The sequence below is a fragment of the Anomaloglossus baeobatrachus genome, chromosome 5 (assembly GCF_048569485.1).
Source record: "Anomaloglossus baeobatrachus isolate aAnoBae1 chromosome 5, aAnoBae1.hap1, whole genome shotgun sequence".
Lineage (NCBI taxonomy): Eukaryota > Metazoa > Chordata > Amphibia > Anura > Aromobatidae > Anomaloglossus > Anomaloglossus baeobatrachus.
In genome coordinates this window covers 257,667,574-257,687,705 of record NC_134357.1, presented here as the reverse complement: position 1 = coordinate 257,687,705, position 20,132 = coordinate 257,667,574, and the positions used below count along the sequence as shown (strand labels likewise).

The 20,132-nt window shown below is 45.7% G+C and overlaps 1 protein-coding gene across 3 annotated transcripts in view; it reads right to left on the bottom strand.

Moving 5' to 3' along the window:
* The window catches only part of LOC142309938 (centromere protein Q-like), a 103,370-nt gene that overhangs the window by 54,935 nt on the left and 28,303 nt on the right, over positions 1-20,132 (bottom strand). For all 3 annotated transcript variants that reach the window (XM_075347408.1, XM_075347406.1, XM_075347407.1), the window contains exons 3-5: positions 13,548-13,602; positions 13,329-13,440; positions 4,523-4,591 (exon numbers count right to left, since the gene is read on the bottom strand). In XM_075347408.1, the coding sequence (XP_075203523.1) occupies positions 4,523-4,591; positions 13,329-13,440; positions 13,548-13,602 (236 nt within the window). The remainder of the gene's footprint in view (positions 1-4,522; positions 4,592-13,328; positions 13,441-13,547; positions 13,603-20,132) is intronic.

The following is a 20,132-nucleotide window of genomic DNA, read 5'->3' as shown; positions in this document are numbered from 1 at the left end:
CAGCATGGCGGATGGAGCACGTTTGGGAGTGCGCAGCATGGCGGATGGAGCACGTTTGGGAGTGCGAAGCATGGCGGATGGAGCACGTTTGGGAGTGCGCAGCCTGGCGGATGGAGCACGTTTGGGAGTGCGCAGCATGGCGGATGGTGCACGTTTGGGAGTGCGCAGCATGGCGGATGGTGCACGTTTGGGAGTGCGCAGCATGGCGGATGGAGCACGATGGGAAGTGCACAACACACCACACACACACACACACTGGGAACCACAAACAACTGCCCTACACAGACACCTACACACACAGACAACGCTGCACACACACAACACCCAACACACAAACACCGCGGCACACACAAATATACGCACATACCGCACAACACACACATTGCACAAAACATACCTCCCCCCAAAACACACCACACACACACAAACCGCGCAACACACAACGCTACAGACACACAGCGCTCCACAAACAACGCAACACACATACAACACCGCTCTCACCCCCGTCACACCCAGACAACACCCAGAACATGTACAGCGCCTACACAAACACTTGGTAACTACACACAACATATATATATATAACAAAAATCATACATGAACTACACAATACGTAAATTCTAGAATACCCGATGCGTAGAATCGGGCCACCTTCTAGTATATATATAATTGCCTTATTCTGTCTGTCTGTCTGTCTGTCTTGCTCCAAAATTGTGTCCTTACGGTGACACAAAGCTGATTGGCCGCTGGGCTCGCCATGGCCCCGCCCCCCCCCCACGGATTGGCAGCTCGCCTCGCCTCGGCTCCGCCCCCCCACGGATTGGTCGCTCGCCTCGGCATGGCCCCGCCCTCCGCATGGATTGCCTGCTCGCCTCGGCCCTCCGCACGCATCGCCAGACATAACCTTGCGCTGCTGGGATCTTGACGGAGCCGGTGAACGCTGGTAACCATTATACACATCGGGTAACTAAGGTCCCTTGGTTACCCGATGTGTATCATAGTTACCAGTGTACACCGGCTCCGTCACGATCCCAGCAGCGCCAGACATAACCTTGCGATGCTGGGATCGTGACGGAGCCGGTGAACGCTGGTAACCATTATACACATCGGGTAACTAAGGTCCCTTGGTTACCCGATGTGTATCATAGTTACCAGTGTACACCGGCTCCGTCACGATCCCAGCAGCGCCAGACATAACCTTGCGATGCTGGGATCGTGACGGAGCCGGTGAACGCTGGTAACCATTATACACATCGGGTAACTAAGGTCCCTTAGTTACCCGATGTGTATCATAGTTACCAGCGTACACCGGATCCCGGTACACATGTGCAGGGTGCCGGCATTATACTCCTCTCCCCCCAGGACTACTCCTCCTATTATAGTCCTCCTATTATACTCCTCTCTGAGTATAATAGGAGAACTATTATAGCATGGGGGGGATGGAGCACGATGGGGTGCACAGCATGGGGGATGTAGCACGATGGGGGGTGCGCAGCATGGGGGATGGAGCACGATGGGGGGTGCGCAGCATGGGGGATGGAGCACGATGGGGAGTGTGCAGCATGGGGGATGGAGCACGATGGGGGGTGCGCAGCATGGGGGATGGAGCACGATGGGGGGTGCGCAGCATGGGGGATGGAGCACGATGGGGAGTGCGCAGCATGGGGGATGGAGCACGATGGGGAGTGCGCAGCATGGGGGATGGAGCACGATGGGGAGTGTGCAGCATGGGGGATGGAGCACGATGGGGAGTGCGCAGCATGGGGGATGGAGCACGATGGGGAGTGCGCAGCATGGGGGATGGAGCACGATGGGGAGTGTGCAGCATGGGGGATGGAGCATGATGGGGAGTGTGCAGCATGGGGGATGGAGCACGATGGGGGGTGCGCAGCATGGGGGATGGAGCACGATGGGGGGTGCGCAGCATGGGGGGATGGAGCACGATGGGGGTAAGCAGCATGGGGGATGGAGCACGATGGGGGGTGCGCAGCATGGGGGATGGAGCATGATGGGGGGGTGCGCAGCATGGGGGATGGAGCACGATGGGGAGTGCGCAGCATGGAGGATGGAGCACGATGGGGGGTGCGCAGCATGGGGGATGGAGCACGATGGGGGGTGCGCAGCATGGGGGATGGAGCACGATGGGAGGTGCACACCTCCCCCCAACAAACACACACACAACACACCACACACACACTGGGAACCTCAAACACCGCCCTACACAGACACCCACACACACAGACAACGCCGCACACACACAACACCCAACACACAAACACCGCGGCATACATAAATATACGCACATACCGCACAACACACACATTGCACAAAACATACCTCCCCCCAAAACACACCACACCCACACAAACCGCGCAACACACACACACACACAACGCGACAGACACACAGCGCTCCACAAACAACGCAACACACGCAACACACATACAACACCGCTCTCACCCCCCGCCACACCCAGACAACACCCAGAACATGTACAGCGCCCTACACAAACACTTGGTAACTACACACAACAACATCTATATATATATATATATATGTATAACAAAAATCATACATGAACTACACAATACGTAAATTCTAGAATACCCGATGCGTAGAATCGGGCCACCTTCTAGTATATATATAATTGCCTTATTCTGTCTGTCTGTCTTGCTCCAAAATTCTGTCGTTACAGTGACATCGTGTCCTTACAGTGACAACCGTCGGATTGGCCGCTGGGCTCGGCCTGGCCCCGCCCCTCCACACGGATTGGTAGCTCGGCTCGGCCCCCCCGCATGGATTAACCGTTTGGCCAGGCCCGCCCCCCCACGATGCCCGCTAGGCCATGCCCCCGCACACGATGCCCGCTAGGCCACGCCCTTCGCACGCGATGCCCGCTAGGACAGTCCCCCGCACGCGATGCCCGCTAGGCCACGCCCCCGAACGCGATGCCCGCTAGGCCGCGCCCCCGCACGTGATGCCCACTAGGCCACGCCCCCCACACGATGCCCGCTAGGCCACACCCTCACACGATGCACGCTAGGCCACGCCCCTTCACACTATGCCCGCTCGGCTACACCCCCCTCACACTATGCCCGCTCAGCCACGCCCCCCGCACACGTTAGGCACCTGTACACTTCCCCCCCAGGACAACTCCTCCCATTATACTCCTCTTTCCCCAGGACTACTCCTCCCATTATACTCCTCCTATTATACTCCTCCTATTATACTCCTCTCTGAGGGGTTCGCAGCATGGGGGATGGAGCACGATGGGGAGTGCAGCATGGGAGATGGAGCACGATGGGGAGTGCAGCATGAGGGATGGAGCACGATGGGGGTGCAGCACGGGGGAAGGAGTACGATGGGGGGTGCAGCATGGGGGGGTGGACCACGATGGGGGGTGCCCAGAATGGGGGGATGAAACACGATGGGGGGTGCGCAGCATGGGAGATGGAGCACGATGGGGGGTGCGCAGCATGGGGGATGGAGCACGATGAGGGTGCGCAGCATAGGGGATGGACCACGATGGGGGTGCGCAGCATGGGGGATGGACCACGATGGGGGGTGCAGCATGGGGAAGGTGGACCACGATGGGGGGTGCGCAGCATGGGGAATGGAGCACGATGGGGTGCGCAGCATGGGGGATGGAGCACGATGGGGGGGTGCGCAGCATGGGGGATGGAGCACGATGGGGGGTGCAGCATGGGGGATGGAGCGCGATGGGGGGGTGCAGCATGGGGGATGGAGCACGATGGGGGGTGCGCACCATTGGGGATGGAGCACGATGGCGGATGGAGCACGATGGGGGATGCGCAGCATGGGGGAAGGAGCACGATGGGGGGTGCAGCATGGGGGGGTGCACCACGATGCTGCGCACACACAACACACAAACACCGCGGCACACACAAATATATGCACATACCGCACAACACAGACACATTGCACAAAACATACCTCTCCCCCAAAACACACACACGCACCCCACACACACAAACCGCGCAACACACACAGCACCACACACACACAACGCTACAGACACACAGCGCTCCACAAACAACGCAACACACACAACGCAACACACACAACGCAACACACAAACAACACCGCTCTCACCCCCCACCCAGACAACACCCAGAATATTTACAGCGCCCTACACAAACACTGGCAACTACACACAACAACATCTATATATATAACAAAAATCATACATTAACTACACAATAAATTCTAGAATACCCGATGCGTTAGAATCGCCACCTTCTAGTATATATATATTTAAGAAGCAAAAAATGTTAATTATTTGCTTTAGATACCCGACTGTCAAAGAAGAGTAACATATATGCAATCTGCAAATTACAAGCGTTCCAATGATGCTATAGTCTATTCAACTTACATACATGTTGGTGTTAACATTATCATAGCAAGGCTAGCAGAACCAGGCACCAATGAGTGACAGCATCTTTTATCACCAATTGTATGGCAGCCATGACCGATTTGCCCTAAAGAGCACTATGGCGATTACCTTTCCTTAAGACGAGAGAGATGAAGGGGTCTTTTAATGGAGACAGATTTTTTCCTCCTCAACACTGACCTAGGACAGAATAAGTAAATTCTCAGTGAAAAGGGCACATTTTATACAGTAATAACCTCAGAATTTGTAAGAAATATAGTACATAGGTTTTCACTTAGCCTACATAGACGGGTGAGTTTTCTGCTGATGGATTTATACAGGATTTCAGAGAAAAAATTTCCACGAGAAATGGTTTGTAAAAAACAGTTCTACTAAACATTACCATGGGAGATTCTGAATAAATAAGAATATACACATCAAGAACCCTCAAAGTTGCCAAATTATTCTATAGTGTACTTTTGATGGAGGAACTACTACAACATTATGCCATACATGCTTGGTAGGCGACATGCACATCTGCATTGTGGTTTCTGCTTGTAGTATATGCCATGACGCAGTGCTGGGTTATTCATACACATGAACAGGACATCATCACTGTACAATGAGGTCTGGTTCCATCATAGCGTTTATCATTTTCAACCTCCCTCACCGTGTGATTTTTAATTTTTTACTCCCTTTTTTCCAAGAGCAATAACTTTTTAAATTTCCGTCAATATTGCCATATGAGGACTTGCTTTTTTGCAGGATGAGTTGTACTTTTGAATAAAAACCATAGGTTTTACCAACCATTCTACTGGAGAACGGTAAAAAAGAAATCTAAGTGTGCGTGCCCACGATCAGTATTTGCAGCGGTTTGGACGCAGCATACGTCATCTGTGTCCAAACTGCTGCGGTGTACAGTACAAGCATAGTGGACATGATTTCTATAAGGCCTAAGCCACACGGCGAGAAAAACGGTGCCAATTCTAGCCTGTGTGTCAGCGTACATGAGCGATTATTTGCTCAGCCCTATTCGGACCGAGAAAACAATCACAGCATGCTGTGACTGTAATGCGAGACTCTTTCTCTCGCACCCATTCAAGTATATGGGCCGAGAGAAAAATCGCACTGTGCAAGAATGGAGGAAGAGAGAAAGGGAGAGAAATCCCTCCCTCCCCTCCGCAGCACCTGCCCGCCCCTCCGCAGAGCCGGCCTGCCCCCCGCAGCTGAGGTCTGCTCGCACAGTCGCAGGGACACTCGCATGACACTCGGCTTTGGTGTACTGCCAGCGCGAGCCGAGTGTCATGCTAGGGGATCGCAGTAATCCCCGTGTGGCCACGGTCTAAATCCTGTTCCCACTATGATTGTTTTTTCCGCAGCAAACACTGACCTGCGGAGTGGCTTTCCCGACCGCAGCATGTCAATTGTTTGCTGAGGAATTGCCTGCGTCCTCCGTAGGGAGAACACAAGCAGGAGACCGCAGCGCACTGAACCCGGATCCCCACGACAGGCAGCTGATGTCTCCTGCGTAGGAGACACGCGGCCCCCCTGGTCAGGAGTCACTGAGTTCTGAACGCAGCGAGTCCTGATCGTGGGCACATACGCTAAGTGCGATGAAATTGCAAAAAAAAAAGTGCATAATTTGTTTTGTTTTTTTTTTTATTCACCCTGTTCACTATATGGTAACACTGATGTGTCAGTGTGATGCCTCAGGTCGGTACGAGTTTGTAGATGCCAAACATGTATACTTTATGAAAGGGTTTAAAAAAAATTAAAAAGTTTGCACAAAGAGTTGCCCTTTTGTTGTCATTTTCTGAGACCCGTAGCATTCTCATATTTCGGGATCTGGGGCTCAGTGAAGGCTCATTTTTCGCGTCTGATATTTTTAATTATACAATTTTTGGGTGGATGCGCTGTTTTGATCACCTATTATTGCATTTTAATGCAATGTGACGGAGACCAAAAACCATAATTTTGTTGTTTGGATTTTGTTCTTGCTACGCTGTGTACCGATCAGATTAACTGATTTCACATTTTGATAGATAGGGCATTTCTGAAAGAGGCGATACCAAATATGTGTATTTTTTATTGTTTTATGTTCAATTGGTTGAAAGGGGGCTAATTTGAATTTTTTTTTTATTTTTTTAATTGATTTTATGGGTCCCCCAAGGGGTATTTATCACTACAGTCCGATCGCTTGTGCACTTCTGCTGATCAGAGCAGAATCACTCTGATCACCAAAAATGCTGATCTCCTGTGAGTGCCAGCGCTCTTTCGGCTCTCACAGGAAGTGAGTTATGGTAGCGTCAGGGGTCATCAGCTGACCCCACACTACCATGGCAACACATTGGCGCCCCGTGATCGCATCATAGGGACGCCGATAGCGGCAGTGAATGGTGTAATCTCCGTCACGGCTATTTAAATTGCACTGTCAGATTTTGACAGCGAGATCTAAATGGTAAGCAGATGCAGGTGGATCTCTGATCCACCCACGGTTGATGGCTTAACATGTCTTCTGATCATATCAGAAGACATGTGCGGGGCTTGCTGCTGACTTGCCGTTGGAGCCCGCGGTTACCGGGAACACACGACCTAGGACATATACAGTCATATGAAAAAGTTTGGGCACCCCTATTAATGTTAACCTTTTTTCTTTACAACAATTTGGGGTTTTGCAACAGCTATTTCAGTTTCATATATCTAATAACTGATGGACTCAGTAATATTTCTGGATTGAAATGAGGTTTATTATACTAACAGAAAATGTGCAATCCGCATTTAAACAAAATTTGACCAGTGCAAAAGTATGGGCACCTCAACATAAAAGTGACATTAATATTTTGTAGATCCTCCTTTTGCAAAAATAACAGCCTCTAGTCGCTTCCTGTAGCTTTTAATGAGTTCTGGATCCTGGATGAAGGTATATTTGACCATTCCTGTTTACAAAACAATTCCAGTTCAGTTAAGTTTGATGGTCGCCGAGCATGGACAGTACGCTTCAATCATCCCACAGATTTTCAATGATATTCAGGTCTGGGGACTGAGATGGCCATTCCAGAACATTGTAATTGTTCCTCTGCATGAATGCCTGAGTAGATTTGGAGCGGTGTTTTGGATCATTGTCTTGCTGAAATATCCATCCCCTGCGTAACTTCAACTTGGTCACTGATTCTTGCACATTATTGTCAAGAATCTGCTGATACTGAGTTGAATCCATGCGACCCTCAACTTTAACAAGATTCCCGGTGCCAGCATTGGCCACACAGCCCCAAAGCATGATGGAACCTCCACCAAATTTTACTGTGGGTAGCAAGTGCTTTTCTTGGAATGCCGTGTTTTTTTGCCTCCATGCATAACGCCTTTTTGTATAACCAAACAACTAAATCTTTGTTTCTTTAGTCCACAGGACCTTCTTCCAAAATGTAACTGGTTTGTCCTAATGTGCTTTTGCATACCTCAGGCAACTCTGTTTGTGGCGTGCTTGCAGAAACGGCTTCTTTCGCATCACTCTCCCAAACAACTTCTCCTTGTGCAACTTGCACTGTATTGTTGACCGATGCCATTGACACCATCTGCAGCAAGATGATGCTGCAGGTCTTTGGAGGTGGTCTGTGGATTGTCCTTGACTGTTCTCACCATTCTTCTTCTCTGCCTTTCTGATATTTTTCTTGGCCTGCCACTTCTGGGCTTAACAAGAACTGTACCTGTGTTCTTCCATTTCTTTACTATGTTCCTCACAGTGGAAACTGACAGTTTAACCTTTGTCCGGCTGAATAGGTACAATTGTAACTATTCCGTTTTAAAATTGCAATACATTTTTTTTTCCAAAAGCCGTAGAGGGCTGAAATTTCGTGACATCTCTGCAGTTTTGGTCCAAACTATATTGGTCAAATTTTAATAAAATATCTCCACCCCCTTCCGAGATAAGGGGTCGCTGTTAACGTTGTAAAATTATGCAGCCTGACGAAGGTTAAATCTCTGAGACAACTTTTTGTATCCTTCCCCTGAACAACTATGTTGAATAATCTTTGTTTTCAGATCATTTGAGAGTTGTTTTGAGGAGCCCATGACGCCACTCTTCATAGTAGATTCAAATAGAAGAACAACTTGCAAGTGGCCACCTTAAATACCTTTTCTCATGATTGGATACACCTGCCTATGAAGTTCAAAGCTCAATGAGGTTGCAAAACCAATTTAGTGCTTTAGTAAGTCAGTAAAAAGTAGTTAGGAGTGTTCAAATCAAGAAATTGATAAGGGTGCCCATACTTTTGCAGCGGTCAAATTGTTTAAATGCGGATTGCACGATTTCTGTTAGTACAATAAACCTCATTTCAATCCAGAAATATTACTGAGTCCATCAGTTATTAGATATATGAAACTGAAATAGCTGTTGCAAAAACCCAATTTGTTGTAAAGAAAAAAAGGTTAACATTAATAGGGGTGCCCAAACTTTTTCATATGACTGTATATACGTCCAAGGTTGTGAAGGGCAGCAGGTTTATTGTATGTAATCTGATAGCTACATGATTTCAGCAATGTATCACTTCATCTACTGGGTGCAACAATTGTGATAGAATTAGTTTTCACTGTTGCAAATTTAGCAGAGCTCGGAATGCTCAGCTCCATGTAATCCCACTCACACCACTGATTAGCAGTTTTCTGTCAATATACAGTGTCACAGAAAGCTGCCAAACAGTGCTGAGGGCGTGGATGGACTACAGTGCATAATACAGCTTGTCCTGAAGTGAATCTCTTGCTGATAAAACACTGATTTTGTTGAAACACCAAAACACAGCCTAGTACGGGTGAAAAAACATAAATAGACTAGCATCTGCGCCCTTACTATACTTTTCCCAGAAGGCTGGTAAAAGCTGCAAGCAAAAAAACACTTGGCACTCCTGTCGGCAAATAAATAATTACAACGGATAAAATCAAGATTTACTGCACTTAAACCTCCTCAATGAATTAGATTATAGCAACATGCAACAACCGTCGAAGTAAAGCTAATCCCAATAAAGCCAAATTAGAACATATAACACTTTATGGGCTCAGTTGATGAAGTCACAATTAGACAATAAGTGCCCCAGCTTTACTAAAAAGTGAGGAGGTGCTGAGAGAAACGGATCTGTTCTTACTATTTAGGTTAGTGCGGCACAAAACGATGATTTTGGGCATGAATAGATACCAAGCAGAATAGGATTCCAATACAGGTCTGTTTTGGTCCAAAAAGTTGGTTATGCCTCTCCGGTCTGCAATTTCACCGAAAGAGCGATATATGCAGTATACAGATCAGCTCGATTGCAAAGTGGTGGTGGTGGTGGTAGCAGGGTATTGTGTGGGTCTATCTTGACACAAAAACCCATCCCTGCTAAATATAGGTTGTCCGATGCCGTGGCTAGGTCGCCTTGGGCCCAGCAACATGGCAAACCACGGGGCCAGAATTTCTAAAGATCCTTTATGATATGCTAATGAGTGTGTAGACTAGTCACAAGGGCATTAGCTCCTGAGCTCATTCTGCCCTCTTCAATTCAATTCAATGCCCAGCGTCATCAGCGGTGACGCACGTACCTGTGTCCGTTGCACCACCTCAGAATGACGGGCTTAAATGGCACATGGATCAGAATTCCCTGCACTTCGGGTCATGCACACTATGAAGGCGGGCGTACGCGTCCTGGCTTCAGAGAAGTCTAGTGTGCATGACCGAAAGTGCGGTGACTTCTGATCCATGCGCATTGGCCCTAAGCCAGGCGTTCTGAGGAAGTGCAACGGACACAGGTACAAGCGTCACTTCCGATGATGACGCTAGGCAATGTATACTCAATAGCATGTTAGCACGCCACTGTGGTCATGCTAACATGCTAAGAGGGCAGAATGAGCACAGGGACTAACGTCCTTGTGACGAGTTCCTGCGCCCATTAGCATATCATAAAGGATTTTTAGAAATACTTGTTTTAAAGATCTCTTTACGTGTGCTACTAGATACAGGGATAGTTAGGTAGGGATTAGCAATATGCACCCAGAACTGCTCGTAGTTCTGGGTACATATTGCACTTGACAGGTTCCCTTCAAGCGCAGATGATCTTGATTTTATCCTTTATATAAAACAGCCTTGTAAGGGACAAATCACTGCACTCATGGCCTTGGCTACTATATCATGGTGCTCTTGAAATACATAGCAAAAACCTGCAGACAGAGTCAGTTTAATGGGAAAAATAGCACTGATTGGTTCATCAGATAAAGACAGCCTCTTCCATTGCTCCATGGACCAGCTCTAATTTTCATGTGGCCTCAACCTGTGTTAACTATTTCATCAATGTGTGTCACAGAAGACTAGCTACCCTCCCCACACATTGCAAAGCATTTTGTCCATAACTGTCTCCAGTTTATTGACTGTCCTTACTAAGGCCATGTGTGCACTTTGCGTTTTTTCATGCGCTTCCACAGCGTTTTCAACTGCAGCGTTTTAATGCAAAAATGCATGCGTTTTGATTTTCAAGCAAAGTCTATGAGAAATATGGCTTTTTTGTGCGCACAATGCTGATAAAAACGCAGCGTTTTTTATGCACAATTTTTGTCAAAATACCTGCGGTTAAAGAAGCAGCATGTCACTTGTTCTTGCCATTTTGGCTGCGTTTTGCTAATATTAGAGTCAATGAGAACTTTCAAAACGCATTCTACATCAAAATCCAAGCAATTTACATGCTTTTTTTGACAAAATAAAGGCATGCGTTTTTGACATTATAATAAGGCCATGATATGTCCCTTTACACACACACATAGTCCGACAATTAAATTAATGAAAATCCATAATTTAAAGATATTTTATACATAAATATTAGAACACAGTTATGATTTTATTAAAATTAGATATTTCGTGTATGATTTTATTCAAGATATTTGTTATCATTTTTTTCCTTTTTTTTTCACAGTGTTTGAATGTTTAAACTTTATTTAGTAGTCTATTTGTATTCAAAACGCATCTGACTTTAAGCAATGAAAAAGCATGTAAAACGTGGTAAAAACGCAGCAAAAACGCGGTAAAAACGCAAGCGGATTTTTAGCGTTTTTGTGGACAAATCCAAATTTGACAAAGACAATTTCTGCCAGAGGATGCGTTTAGAACTGAAAAGTGCGCACACAGCTTAAAAGTACCATGACTGTCTCCAGTTCATTGACTGTCCTTACTAAAAGTACCACTTCAGCATTTTTTTTTTTAATCACTAAGTCCCCTGACCCTGGTCTTATACCCAACCTTTGGCGGCATCATCCTTTTTTCGTCATCGTTCCGGTCCCATGGTGCTATCTTATGCTCATCATTGCTGGCTAGAAGTCATAAATAACGTCACAAGACCTCAATGATTTGTGACCTCTAGTGAGCTTCATGAAACACTGGAGCTGCCGGCCGGTCACAAATCGCTGGAGACCGACGGGAGTGATGCTGGAAATGACAGGTGAGTACATGTAAAGCATCACTGCAGCAGTAAAATAAAAAACAAAACAAAAAAAACCCAAAACACTGGAGTTGTGCTTTAGGGCACTCTTGGTGAGTTCTGATAACTACATACCAGGACTACACACAAGACATGCCATTTTAGAGATGCTGTTATCCAGTCATTTAGCCATCCCAATGTGGCTATTGTCAAAGTCAGTTACATCCTTACTATTGCCCATTTTTCCTGCTTCCAAGTATCAATGCTATTAATTCACCATTCATTTGCTGCTTAATTTATTTTATCCCTCGATTGGTGCCATTAATTGTATTTATTTCAGCTGATCCCAGGTTTAGTGTTAGGCTAGATGGCACGGTTTTGATGCGGTTTAGTTGACTACATGCAGTTTTGACAGGTAGTTTTCTGAATGAATGTTAATAGGAGAACTACTATCCTATGGCGGTTACACATTGATTAAAAATGAATGAAAAATGTGAGGGATACAAGAGAAAAAAAACAAAAAAAAAACCCAACAACTTCCCCCTGCCCCCCCGGTTTCAAATAATGTTTATTTTTTTCTCAAAAAGACATCATCTGGCCTTACCCTCCATGTCAGTGCCAAATAATGGAGGGAAACAAAGAACAGGCATCACTGATTTCTAATCTGTAATGAAAGCACCATCCTTTTTATGTCGCTAGAGAACTTGCATAGCATTTCAACTCTTGTAAATATGCTACAACTGCAGCTGCGGCCACCACCAGTGAGCCCTTATATACAGCTTTCCAGAATACTGTATATATTAGCTCAGGGCGCTCTGTATAACTTAAAAACACTTTTATAAATGCTCACCTAGAGGGTGGTCCGGTCCAATGAGTGTCGCTGCTCTCCGATCCAGCGCCTCCTCTCTGCTGCGATCTCCGTCCTTCTTCTATCCCGCCCAGTGTGGATAACCCGTCTACGTCATAAATACAGGTCGGCATTGTGGTCCTGCACATGTGTACTTTGATCTGCCCTGCGGAGGGCATATCAAAATACTGTAATGTGCAGGCGTGAGGAAAGGTTAAAGACCGCCCGTGCACTATAATACGTTGATCTGCCTCAGCAGATCACAGTGTGCCTGCGCAGGATCGCAATGCTGGTCGGACGGGATAGAAGGAGGACGGAGATGACACAATATGGAGGAGGCGCCAGACTGGAGATCAGGGACATCCATCAGACAGGACTGACCCCCATGTGAGTATTCTAAAAGTGGTTTTTACGTTCTGAAGAGCGGCCTGAGCTCTGATATACAGTATTTTCGAATACTGTACATAACAGCTCACTGGTGGTGGATGCAGCCCAAATCTGGTGACAGGTTCTCTTTAACTTAAAAAAATTAGCAGATCATAAAACATCTCCCAAGTACCTCTGATGTGACAGTTGGATCATTCATGATTGTCAGCTCTACAACCATCCTTAGGTCCCATGGTATAAAGCACAATAAAGTTCATAGAGAACTATAACTTACATTTCTGCGACGTTAAGACAAGCTTCAATGTACTGTAATACCTCCGGCTGAAGGGGCTGTGTATTTCTCCTTTTTACCAGCGCCACATTCTTGTCCTTGGGTAAATCAGAACCTGTATGCAGATCACATATGTGTTAGTGTGACGCCTAATCCTAACACCAGTGAACACATACATTCGATATAGTTGTACCATAATTAAGGAAGTGTTTTGTTACTTACGTTGTCTTTTCCCAGGTTTTTGTTGTTCTGAGCTTTGCTTCTTCTGTTGCTTGACCTGTGAACAGAAAAATAAGTTCTGATTTCACTGAATCAATGAATTATGGACACAATAACCCCCCCACTGTAGGAAGATGGAGTCCAGTGTCAGAATCAGTGCCTTCAGCAGGGAGGTATTGTGTGCAAGATTACCAGGTCAAAACAATAGTCCCTTAGAGCAAACCTGACAGCAGATAAACACTGCCAGATCAATGGGTAGCATGTATCAGAAACTGGCTGTGGTGTTTCAAAGAAAATCATTGGACCAAGTCACATGGGTGACAAATCCAAAAGATCCCAGGTGGCTATTCTCTGCATACTACCCCTGAGTAGTCAAATAAGAGAGGAGAAGGGGTTAAAGCCGCTCATCAGCCAAATGGAGATGTAGAGTTGTTGATAGTTAAATATCTTTTTTATTCCAGAGGTCTACGCGTTTCGACGTAGAAACCTCTTCCTCAGGACCAGAATATCAAGAAAGCATTGAATCATGCTTTGTTAATATTCTGGTCCTGAGGAAGTGGTTTCTACGTCGAAACGCGTAGACCTATGGAATAAAAAAGATAATTAATTATCAACAACTCTACATCTTCATTTGACTGATGAGCGGCGTTAACCCCTCCTCCTCTCTTATTTGAATGCTCATCCACGTGGGGCTGCGGCAGACGCCATTATCTCATGCTTTGCAGTGGTTGTGACTCTCACAACCACATTAGGTGAGTGTATATACAGTGCCTACAAGTAGTTTTCAACCCCCTGCAGATTTAGCAGGTTTGATAAGATGCAAATAAGTTAAAGCCTGCAAACTTCAAACAAGAGCAGGATTTAATAACAGATGCATAAATCTTACAAACCAACAAGTTATGTTGCTCAGTTAAATTTTAATAAATTTTCAACATAAAAGTGTGGGTCAATTATTATTCAACCCCTAGGTTTAATATTTTGTGGAATAACCCTTGTTTGCAATTACAGCTAATAATCGTCTATTATAAGACCTGATCAGGCCGGCACAGGTCTCTGGAGTTATCTTGGCCCACTCCTCCATGCAGATCTTCTCCAAGTTATCTAGGTTCTTTGGGTGTCTCATGTGGACTTTAATCTTGAGCTCCTTCCACAAGTTTTCAATTGGGTTAAGGTCAGGAGACTGACTAGGCCACTGCAACACCTTGATTTTTTCCCTCTTGAACCAGGCCGTGGATTTCTTGGCTGTGTGCTTTGGGTCGATGTCTTGTTGGAAGATGAAATGACAACCCATCTTAAGATCCTTGATGGAGGAGAGGAGGTTCTTGGCCAAAATCTCCAGGTAGGCCGTGCTATCCATCTTCCCATGGATGCGGACCAGATGGCCAGGCCCCTTGGCTGAGAAACAGCCCCACAGCATGATGCTGCCACCACCATGCTTGACTGTAGGGATGGTATTCTTGGGGTCGTATGCAGTGCCATCCAGTCTCCAAACGTCACGTGTGTGGTTGGCACCAAAGATCTCGATCTTGGTCTCATCAGACCAGAGAACCTTGAACCAGTCTGTCTCAGAGTCCTCCAAGTGATCATGAGCAAACTGTAGACGAGCCTTGACATGACGCTTTGAAAGTAAAGGTACCTTACGGGCTCGTCTGGAACGGAGACCATTGCGGTGGAGTACGTTACTTATGGTATTGACTGAAACCAATGTCCCCAATGCCATGAGATCTTCCCGGAGCTCCTTCCTTGTTGTCCTTGGGTTAGCCTTGACTCTTCGGACAAGCCTGGCCTCGGCACGGGTGGAAACTTTCAAAGGCTGTCCAGGCCGTGGAAGGCTAACAGTAGTTCCATAAGCCTTCCACTTCCGGATGATGCTCCCAACAGTGGAGACAGGTAGGCCCAACTCCTTGGAAAGGGTTTTGTACCCCTTGCCAGCCTTGTGACCCTCCACGATGTTGTCTCTGATGGCCTTGGAATGCTCCTTTGTCTTTCCCATGTTGACCAAGTATGAGTGCTGTTCACAAGTTTGGGGAGGGTCTTAATTAGTCAGAAAAGGCTGGAAAAAGAGATAATTAATCCAAACATGTGAAGCTCATTGTTCTTTGTGCCTGAAATACTTCTTAATACTTTAGGGGAACCAAACAGAATTCTGGTGGATTGAGGGGTTGAATAATAAATGACCCTCTGAATAAACCTTTCACAATTTAAAAAAATAAATAAATAAAGAAATAACATTCTTTTTTGCTGCAGTGCATTTCACACTTCCAGGCTGATCTACAGTTCAAATGTCACAATGCCAAGTTAATTCCGAATGTGTAAACCTGCTAAATCTGCAGGGGGTTGAATACTACTTGTAGGCACTGTATCTTTGTATATTACTCCTGTTTATCTGGTAATACCCTATCAGTGCTTCTTTTTCTAGTTTTATTACTACCCCTGAGTGACAGACAGGTCTCACCCTGCATGCGTGTATACGACAAGACCTCCAAGTTACTGGTGGCAAGAAGCCGTAAGGGCCCACCAATTCGACTTGTTTCACCTATGCGGCCTGGTTCTTGGCAGCTTTTAATTTAGGTTTGTCTCTGAAACGCCGCAATGTTTCAGAGTCAAACAAACATAACTGAATCATACGTCTGGTACATGCGTACATGCCACACGTGGATCAGGCAGCTTGTATCTGCTACAGTCAGGTTCCCTATAAATTACTTTGTCCTGGTATTCTTACACACAGCACCCCATGCTGCAGTAATTGATTTCTGGATCTTGCCAGACTGGAAGGATTCATATGTCAGTAAAATTTTAAATGGCATAAAAAGGACAACAAACCACCATTACACACATTTAAAGCAGCAGAAGCCCTTTTCCAGCTCACATAGGACTGATGGACTGAGCCCACAGAACAGGACCGGAGGATAGTTTTAATAAATCTCATCTCATATACAGTTAGGTCCAGAAATATTTGGACAGTGACACAATTTTCGCGAGTTGGGCTCTGCATGCCACCACATTGGATTTGAAATGAAACCTCTACAGCAGAATTCAAGTGCAGATTGTAACGTTTAATTTGAAGGTTTGAACAAAAATATCTGATAGAAATTGTAGGAATTGTACACATTTCTTTACAAACACTCCACATTTTAGGAGGTCAAAAGTAATTGGACAAATAAACCAAACCCAAACAAAATATTTTTATTTTCAATATTTTGTTGCGAATCCTTTGGAGGCAATCACTGCCTTAAGTCTGGAACCCATGGACATCACCAAACGCTGGGTTTCCTCCTTCTTAATGCTTTGCCAGGCCTTTACAGCCGCAGCCTTCAGGTCTTGCTTGTTTGTGGGTCTTTCCGTCTTAAGTCTGGATTTGAGCAAGTGAAATGCATGCTCAATTGGGTTAAGATCTGGTGATTGACTTGGCCATTGCAGAATGTTCCACTTTTTTGCACTCATGAACTCCTGGGTAGCTTTGGCTGTATGCTTGGGGTCATTGTCCATCTGTACTATGAAGCGCCGTCCGATCAACTTTGCAGCATTTGGCTGAATCTGGGCTGAAAGTATATCCCGGTACACTTCAGAATTCATCCGGCTACTCTTGTCTGCTGTTATGTCATCAATAAACACAAGTGACCCAGTGCCATTGAAAGCCATGCATGCCCATGCCATCACGTTGCCTCCACCATGTTTTACAGAGGATGTGGTGTGCCTTGGATCATGTGCCGTTCCCTTTCTTCTCCAAACTTTTTTCTTCCCATCATTCTGGTACAGGTTGATCTTTGTCTCATCTGTCCATAGAATACTTTTCCAGAACTGAGCTGGCTTCATGAGGTGTTTTTCAGCAAATTTAACTCTGGCCTGTCTATTTTTGGAATTGATGAATGGTTTGCATCTAGATGTGAACCCTTTGTATTTACTTTCATGGAGTCTCTCTTTACTGTTGACTTAGAGACAGATACACCTACTTCACTGAGAGTGTTCTGGACTTCAGTTGATGTTGTGAACAGGTTCTTCTTCACCAAAGAAAGTATGCGGCGATCATCCACCACTGTTGTCATCCGTGGACGCCCAGGCCTTTTTGAGTTCCCAAGCTCACCAGTCAATTCCTTTTTTCTCAGAATGTACCCGACTGTTGATTTTGCTACTCCAAGCATGTCTGCTATCTCTCTGATGGATTTTTTCTTTTTTTTCAGCCTCAGGATGTTCTGCTTCACCTCAATTGAGGGTTCCTTAGACCGCATGTTGTCTGGTCACAGCAACAGCTTCCAAATGCAAAACCACACACCTGTAATCAACCCCAGACCTTTTAACTACTTCATTGATTACAGGTTAATGAGGGAGACGCCTTCAGAGTTAATTGCAGCCCTTAGAGTCCCTTGTCCAATTACTTTTGGTCCCTTGAAAAAGAGGAGGCTATGCATTACAGAGCTATGATTCCTAAACCCTTTCTCCGATTTGGATGTGAAAACTCTCATATTGCAGCTGGGAGTGTGCACTTTCAGCCCATATTATATATAGAATTGTATTTCTGAACATGTTTTTGTAAACAGCTAAAATAACAAAACTTGTGTCACTGTCCAAATATTTCTGGACCTAACTGTATATAGATTAGCCGAGAAGTATTTGAATAGTGATAGATTTTGTGATGTGTGAAGTATAGACCTTCCGCTTTAATTCAAGGGGTTTTACATAAACTGTACATTTTTAAACAGTTATACTACTTTTTTTAGTTCCTCTACTTTCAAAGACTTGAAAATAATTGTATAAACTAACAATTATACATAAAAAGTATTATTATTATTGTAATACAGGGATGCAAGGACTTTACAGTCAGGAACTGGCTGAAATCTAGAAAGCATGGGTGTCATGATCCAGGACCGGCATTCCCCGCTCCAGAGCTTCCCAGACCCGGTCTGGTCATGTCAGGGGTTAACCCCCATCAGCCTCGTTCTGGTTTCAGGAGACACTATATTTGGTCGTTGCACCAGCATTCCTGTGCTGGTTATAGTTTTCCTCTGCAGCCTGTTACTGGCTCTGGTGAGATTCCTGTTTGATCTGACTCCTTGTTACCTTGCCCTGACCTGTACCCTCCCCCAATCATCCGTCTGTCCCAGTCCCTGACTTCCCAATCCTGTCAGTTCTTTACCCATACTGGTTCATCCTCCTTCCCGCGTTTGTGTCTCCTCACCCTCCGGTCTTGTCTTCTGTTACCTGTGCCCTTTGTGCTTCCCTCTGCATACATGATCTCTCGACATCCGACCTGGGTTCTGTTTTCTGACCTGATCTTGATCCTCCCTCTGCAGTGACTTGACTTCCCAGCCAGACCCTGACTGCTTGACTACACTTGCCCCCTGGTGGTTCGCCTGTGAACTGCTGCTGACGTTACTCTGCTGTACCTCTGCTACCACCTAGTGGGGAATATGCTGTACTACTTCGTACAGCATGACAATGGGTATCATCAATTACATTTTCTCCCTTTCAATTCTTTGTCAGATCGTTACTGCAGTCATCTTTAGTGGCTGCTTGTTTGAGGGCCTTTCTGCCTTCAGATTTGTCTGGAAGAATATTTCCCTACTTTAAAATAAAAAGAAGGACTTGACCAATTTTTCCCTGAATATATAATACTGAGCCACATTTTAGCTGTTCAAGGAGTTTCATCTCCGATCAGTTAGATCCCTCTTTTGTGATTGGCAGGCGTGTTATGTGATTTGCAGTCTGACCACCAGTCCAGTACCTGCTCTCCTGGGTACAAAACAAGTCAGTTTGAGTTCTAAACTACAAGATATCAACTTCTTCACCTATCAAATCCCTTCTGGAAGCTCAGATTTAGTTTTGCAAGTGACTCACAAACGACGGGGGCGGGTCCGATCGCTTGTGTGATTTCACGATAGATCATCTCGTGTGATGCCCGCATAAGTCTATGTGTGCACGCTGCAATTTTGTTTCTTCAGCAAAAAACACACCGTCTTGCAGAAAAACGCACCTTCGGCCAAAAAATGCATAAAAAAAACCACATGCATTTTCGGTGCATTTTTGGTTATGTTTTTTCCCATGCGTTTCTCACTATATGCAATGGAATAATGCAGGCCAAAAACACAGAAAGAATTGACATGCTGCTTCTTTTTCTGCAACCAAAACTTCAAGGGAAAAAGAAGCAACGTGAGTACAGCCCTTCTGAAATCTCATAAACCTTGCTGGGGGAGGAAATCCATACAGTTTAGGGCAACAAACTGCACCGAAAACTGCACCAAAAACGCATCAAAGAAGGGAATTTTGTTTACTTACCGTAAATTCCTTTTCTTCTAGCTCCAATTGGGAGACCCAGACAATTGGGGTGTATAGCTACTGCCTCCGGAGGCCACACAAAGTACTACACTTAAAAGTGTAAGGCCCCTCCCCTTCTGGCTATACACCCCCCCGTGGGATCACGGGCTCCTCAGTTTTAGTGCAAAAGCAAGAAGGAGGAAAGCCAATAACTGTTTTAAATACAAATTCAACCCGAGAAACAACCTCGCAGAACTGAACTGTTCAACATGAACAACATGTGCACCCGAAAAAAAACAAATTTCCTAAGAAAAACAGGGCGGGTGCTGGGTCTCC